We start from the raw sequence: 6,302 nt of genomic DNA, 5'->3' as shown, positions 1-6,302 counted from the left end.
TTGTTTCTTGAAGCGTAAATTGAAATTTATAACTATTTACGCTTCAAGAAACATGAATGACGAAACAAGTTTTACTTGTTTCGCTTGTTTCTCGAAACAAAAAAGCGGAACACAAATGGACCTATACCCCGACCCTTTTAAAAATCGAAAGTTCATTTTGGACCTTCATTCGAAGATCAACAGAGAAGATGTGCAGGTACAACCGTTGAAGACGACAGTTCCCCAGTTCACCGAGATCTCTTCTCCCCCTGCGTAACAGACGACGAGGAAGCAGCGATCTCCTCCTGCGTAACCGACGACGAGGAAGAACGTTCTTCAACGGCGTAACCGACGACGAGGAGCTCCAAGCATCCAACGATCGCGAGTTTAGCCTCACTGTACAAGAATAGAAGACCTGCAGCCCTGCGAGTTCAGGCTCTGCTCCTCCTGCGTAACCGACATCACCGGATTTCTCGTCATCGGCCCTCCTGCGGTCACCCTCTTCACAGTGAAAGGATAAGAAGTCAAGATTCCCTTCGAAATGGACAAGCTACGGCATCTATTGAACCTCCCCTGTCTCTGGACCCGTACGATTCCTTCTCCCAACTTCATCTCGTGAACCCTAGTTTTCCATCAACTGCTCATCTCGTGAACCCATACGGTGAGGAGATTCGTACGATTCGTGCAGAGATTCGTCTCTGGTTTCTGAAGATACTCTCACCTCCAAAGATAAAAGCCATCTATTTTCCCCTCAAATCTGAAGCGTACTCAGTTCCTCTGATTCTGCTCGAAGTTCGGCTAAGAATCCAAGGAGAGTTAGAGCTAGCAGGCGAGCTCGGTAAGTGAATTTTTCCCAATTTGGATTTTTATAGACTGCCACTGCTTTTGTTCGATTTAGGGTTTTTTTCCCCTTTTTCCCTAATTATCGATTTAGATTCCTATGGAATTTCATATATGGGTTCCTATATGGATTTCACAGTCGAACACTGACCCCGATTTTGGGGTTCTGTCACAAGAGGAGATGACAGAAAACAGAACGAAACCTATTCCTGTAAATGATCGGAAAACTCAACTGATTCAGAAGCTCAAATTCAGAGCATCGTTATTTAACAGTCATTTATATAATGGTAGAATAACAAAGAGAGACAAACATATCCAGATTCAATACTCTAGAGAGTAAATAGAAGCAGAAAAAAGAGAAAAGATATTGAACACAAGGCCCTTGATTTTACTGCTAGGCAGGCTCATATTTCGGCCCACATCGGTCTTACAACTAACCCAGGTCCAGCCTCTGTTTTGCCCCAAAGATCGCCATTGAACAGAATGCTTCAAGGACAGATCTGGTTGGACCCATTCCTGCCTTTGTGGAGAAGATATTCCAGAAGTTGTGAGGCTTGTGCAAGATTTGAGTGGGGACTATATGAAGGAGATTGATGCGGATATTGGTTGCTATTTCTTTAGTATAGTTTCTATTTCAGTTACTAGGTATTAATTAGGTTTCAGTAACACAATTTTATTTGGTTTCAGTTACCATTTTGATATGTAATTTTAGACTAGGAAGTTAATAATTTAATTGGACTCCCTCCCCATGCAAGAGAGGGATTTTTTTCGTCCACTGTGTCACACAAGCTTGGAACCTTTGACCTCAAGGTTGAGTACATAATCAGCAAGCCATTGAGGCTACAAAAAGGCTTGTGCAAGAGAGGGATTTTGGAAGTTTATTAATAAAGCAAGGGGCTCCCTACAGTCCCCAGCGATTGAAGTTACAAGAAAAGAATGGTTGTTATGCTGTTATACTGTGAGATGCAGGTCTGTGGGATGCAGAAACCCTAGTGGGAGGCCTGCTCTGCATTTCAAGTATGAGACTTGAACATATCCTTTCCTACTTATTCTTCTTTCTTTTGTTTTCAATTATCATTCTCTCCTGTGATACTCCAGCAGCATCTTTTCTTTGTCGTGGCATTCAATAGGTGTATTCAGTCTTTTTTTTTTTATCCTGGATTAATAGTCATTATAGTTCTTCAATAGTTAATCAATTCTGATATTTTTCCAGTGTGTTTAGTGCATGAGCTGCCCTGTTTTACAGCTTTCTATTCTGAGTTTCCCCATCTGATTCCTAAGGGTCTGTCCATTGGATGAGCTCAGAATTTTGAGCACCTCATCCTGGATGAATAGTCATTCTAGTGCATGAGCTGCCCTGTTTTACAGCTTTCTACCTTTCTTGTCTTGTTGGTGACCTTTTAGACTTTACTTCCAATTCTCTCTCTCTCTCTCAATGTGGTTGTTTTCATATTGAAAGGATCCTTTCCCCCACCCTCTTTCCTCTCTTTTTTTCTAGCCATAGCTCATGATATGACAAGAATTGGAACTTTTATTATACTTTTGAAAATTATACTTTTGAAACCTTTAAGGTTAACCCATTAATGTTTGAAAATTGGAACTTTTATTATACTTTTGAAAATTAGACTTTTTTTGAGATCATTAGGCTGCTTGATATTTATTTTCTTATCTGGTTGTTTGCATGAATCACTTGTAATCTGGATTGTTCTCCATATTGCATTGTTTTCCATTATGTTTCTATAAAAGGGTTCAAGATTGGATGGTTTTGAGATCATTAGGCTGCTTGATATTTATTTTCTTATCTGGTTGTTTGCATGAATCACTTGTAATCTGGATTGTTCTCCATATTGCATTGTTTTCCATTGTGTTTCTATAAGGTTACCTTCCCTCTAATGATTGTTCAGAGATATGAGATCCCCAAGATCCCCAACCCCCAAAAGTACTACTATAATCTGGAATGAAGCAGAGCTAAGATCATTCATCAATCTCATGGTTGATAATGTCCGAAACGGATTGAAGACAAACTCAACATTCACAAAGGTTGGTTGGGACAACATTACAAAAGGGCTTGAAGCCGAATTCAAAAGGCCCTTTGCGAAAGTACAACTACGTAACAAGATGAATAAGTTACGCAAGGAGTACAACAGCTTCAGGGCTTTGTTAGAAACAACTGGTTTTGGATGGGATGCGAATGCTCGGACTGCCACAGCTGATGATTCAGTATGGGAATCTGCTATTCAGGTATGAATATGATTTCTGGTTTATAGCGGGTAATTTTTTGTCAATTATTGGAAAAAATGTGATGATTAATTGACAATATTTTGAATAACAGGGAAACAAGGATTGGGCAAAGTATAGAAGAAATGGTCTCCCCATGTGGCCAGAGTTGTTAGAGATCTTCTCCGACTCTAGTGCCCGTGGGGATAGAGGTCTGTCACAGGCAACAGTTGTCACTCCAACGTCAACTAACCTTGAAATTGATGATGATTTGCATGACACTGATAATTATGACAGTGATGCTTGTACTGGGACACCCAAGGGGTCAGCTCCTCCGAAGCGGCGACTTGATAGGACTCCTACGGATCGTAGGAGGAAGAGCCACACACGGACATTGACGAACTCCGCTGAGGACTTTAGAACCTTCGTCCGATGGAGGATGGAAAAGGGATCAACCTCTGCCACCTCAGCAGTTACCCGACCACCTGACCCTATTGTTGATGGACCATATAACATGATCAGCTGTCAGAAGCTACTGGACAGTTTGGAGGATATCCCGACTGATTTGTATGTGTTAGCGCAGCGTAAGATACACAGTGACCCTGGGTGGCGCATGTCTTTTGTTGAAGTGAGACCTGACAGGAGGTTATGGATGATACATGGCCTTAAGGAGTGAAAGTAACCGTTTTTGAAAGCATGAATGAACTTTGAAATGTTTTGTTTGGATTTTATATGACTTGATATTGACTTACACACTGATGTCTTTTATCGTACTATGGTTGATGTTGATTCTGACTTTTGGATGCTTTGTTTTATTTTGATTGCATGTGCTTCAAATTTCTAGTAGTAGAGATGACTGTTTATGATTGTTAAATTTATGCCTTTTATATTATTGTGTGTTTATTGATCAGCTTTGGGATAATTTCACTACTGATGACTTGTTATTAGATTAGAATGATAATAGATGGTACATTAATGGACTCTATTCCTTTATATATTGAATGTGTCCATCCATACAGGGATGTCAAATCAATTTCCAACCGACATCACCGGGTCATCGTCAGACGATGATGACATGGTTATAGTTCACCAGTTCCAAAACATTCTCAGTATGTATAGGATGAGAGAACCTCTGAATGATAGTAGTTACACAGGACCTGTTAGGGTAGCTGAGGTTCTTGCAGGTCATGCTGACGTGTGTTACCAAGAGTTTAGACTCGAGAGACATGTATTTCTCAACCTGCGAGACCGAATGGTACATAGAGGCTGGTTAGCGGATAGCCGTTTCATTCGAGTAGATGAGCAGCTAGCGATGTTCCTCATGATAGTAGGTCAAGGTTTGAGTAATAGACAAATGCAACGTCGATTCAATCGTTCAGGACAGACGATTAGTGTTGTCTTCCACACGGTGTTGCAAGCAATGCTAAATCTGTCGCTAGAGACGATCAGGCCACCAAATTTTGATGTGGTACCTCCAGAGATAACCAACAATCCAAAGTACTATCCATATTTCAAGGTAACTAAGACTTCTGATGGTGATTATTTATTTCGATGTTTCGAATGAAATATCAATGCAATTTACACAATTATATGGACTAACTTATGTTCAATGGAAAATAGGATTGCATTGGTGCTATTGATGGCACCCATATAAGTGCCATCGTACATAGGTCGGAAGAGACACGTTATCGTAATCGAAAGGGTATGATCACACAGAATGTTATGTGTGCATGTTCATTCGACATGCGATTCACATTTGTGTATGCGGGTTGGGAGGGGAGTGCACATGATGCAAGGATATTGGATGCAGCAAAAACCAATGATAACTTAGGGTTTCCTCATCCCCCATCAGGTAAAAATGTATTATGAATTTTTTTGTTGTCTTTTCACATATAGTAGACAGGGAATATAGATCTAATCCCATAAATGTTTTCATAATATTTGAAGGCAAATATTATATTGTTGACTCGGGCTACGCCAGTCAACTGGGGTACTTGGTGCCATTCCGAGGACAACGGTATCACTTGCAAGATTATGGTGAAGGTAGGCCTGGACCAAGGACAGCTAAGGAATTGTTCAATCACAGACATTCGTCACTGCGGAATGTTATTGAGAGAACATTCGGTGTATTGAAAAATAGATTCCACATATTAAAAAGTATGAAGGCATATTCACAATTACATTAAGGAACAAGCTATTCAAGATCAGTTGTTCAATGAGCTTGGAAGTGAACAACAAATTGATGACCCAATGAATCCTGATACTCATGCGTACCATGCTTCCGCATCTGATGTCTCCCAGCGACTATCTGCAAGACAAATGTCTATAGTGCGTCTAAATATAGCCAACCAACTGGCAATTTCAAGGAGAATGTCTACAATTTCGTTAAATCCATCCTGAAATGTTGGTAAATGAATTTTTTATGTATTAAAATGTAGACGCAGAAATTAGGTCACAATTTTTCCGAAATACCGTGTGTATGGGGTGTTAGTAAAAATTATATCTGTTCGCTTCATAATATTTACATTGTGAGGACTTGTAATATTTTTGCTGTACAGATGTCTTCCACTGACCCCGCAATGGCAAGGTGTGACTACTGTAATTAGTTGTGCGATAAGCACACAACGAAAAATGGACCTAATAGAGGAAGAACGTTCTTCAAATGCCCAAGGCATAATGAATATTTTATGTGGGTAGATGAATTTCGCTTATGTGATTGTGGCGAGGGACAGTGCAAGGTACGCGTCGCGAAGACAGCAACGAACTTAGGTCGTCGTTTCTGGTGTTGTCCTAAATCCAATGGGGTATAATTATTTTATTTTATTTTTTAATCAGCATACTATTCGACCTATATTATCTGAATATATTTCAAAACTAAATTGATGAGTACTTGCAGCCCCTTGATCGAGGTTGTAAATTTTTTCGATGGATTTATGGAGACATCAATTTGACAAGTGCACAGTCTTCCGATTGTGGAACAAACAATTCAATGGTTGGAGCTCAGCCTTCTACATCAACACCTTCCACTGATTTTGTGAAAGGTTATTTGGAAAAAGCAATCAAAGGTGAAGAGGAAAAGTCTAGAGTACTGAAAAACGAAATGGATGCGTCTGAGGAAAAGCGAAGGATATATACCGATATCCTAGAGGCCATTAATAACATAGACATAAATAAATGTGGTAGTTAGAGGGTAATGACCAACTATTGGAAACTTGTAAGACATATGGCATAAACATGGGAATATTTGCATTTTAATCTACTATTAT

At 39.8% G+C, this 6,302-nt stretch overlaps 1 protein-coding gene across 2 annotated transcripts; it reads left to right on the top strand.

Moving 5' to 3' along the window:
* Positions 1-786: 786 nt before the first annotated feature.
* Positions 787-3,811, top strand: LOC122061222 (uncharacterized protein At2g29880-like). 2 transcript variants are annotated; one of them, XM_042624443.1, is made up of 3 exons: positions 787-1,836; positions 2,724-3,060; positions 3,152-3,811. In XM_042624443.1, the coding sequence occupies exons 2-3, from the start codon at positions 2,728-2,730 to the stop codon at positions 3,710-3,712; spliced, it is 894 nt and encodes a 297-aa protein (XP_042480377.1). In that variant the 5' UTR covers positions 787-1,836; positions 2,724-2,727; the 3' UTR covers positions 3,713-3,811. The 2 variants fall into 2 exon arrangements, with proteins under 2 accessions (XP_042480377.1, XP_042480370.1); XM_042624436.1 differs by lacking the exon at positions 787-1,836 and having other exon boundaries at positions 2,439-3,060.
* The last annotated feature ends 2,491 nt before the right edge of the window (positions 3,812-6,302 follow it).

Source organism: Macadamia integrifolia, chromosome 2, assembly GCF_013358625.1.
Source record: "Macadamia integrifolia cultivar HAES 741 chromosome 2, SCU_Mint_v3, whole genome shotgun sequence".
Lineage (NCBI taxonomy): Eukaryota > Viridiplantae > Streptophyta > Magnoliopsida > Proteales > Proteaceae > Macadamia > Macadamia integrifolia.
This window is presented reverse-complemented; position numbering and strand designations above follow the sequence as displayed.

Coding starts and splice junctions, on each gene's coding strand:
- LOC122061222 (XM_042624443.1), top strand. CDS start 2,728: ATGAGATCCCCAAGATCCCCAACCCCCAAAAGTACTACTATAATCTGG. Junction 3,061..3,151: donor TATGGGAATCTGCTATTCAG/GTATGAATATGA, acceptor TTTGAATAACAG/GGAAACAAGGATTGGGCAAA.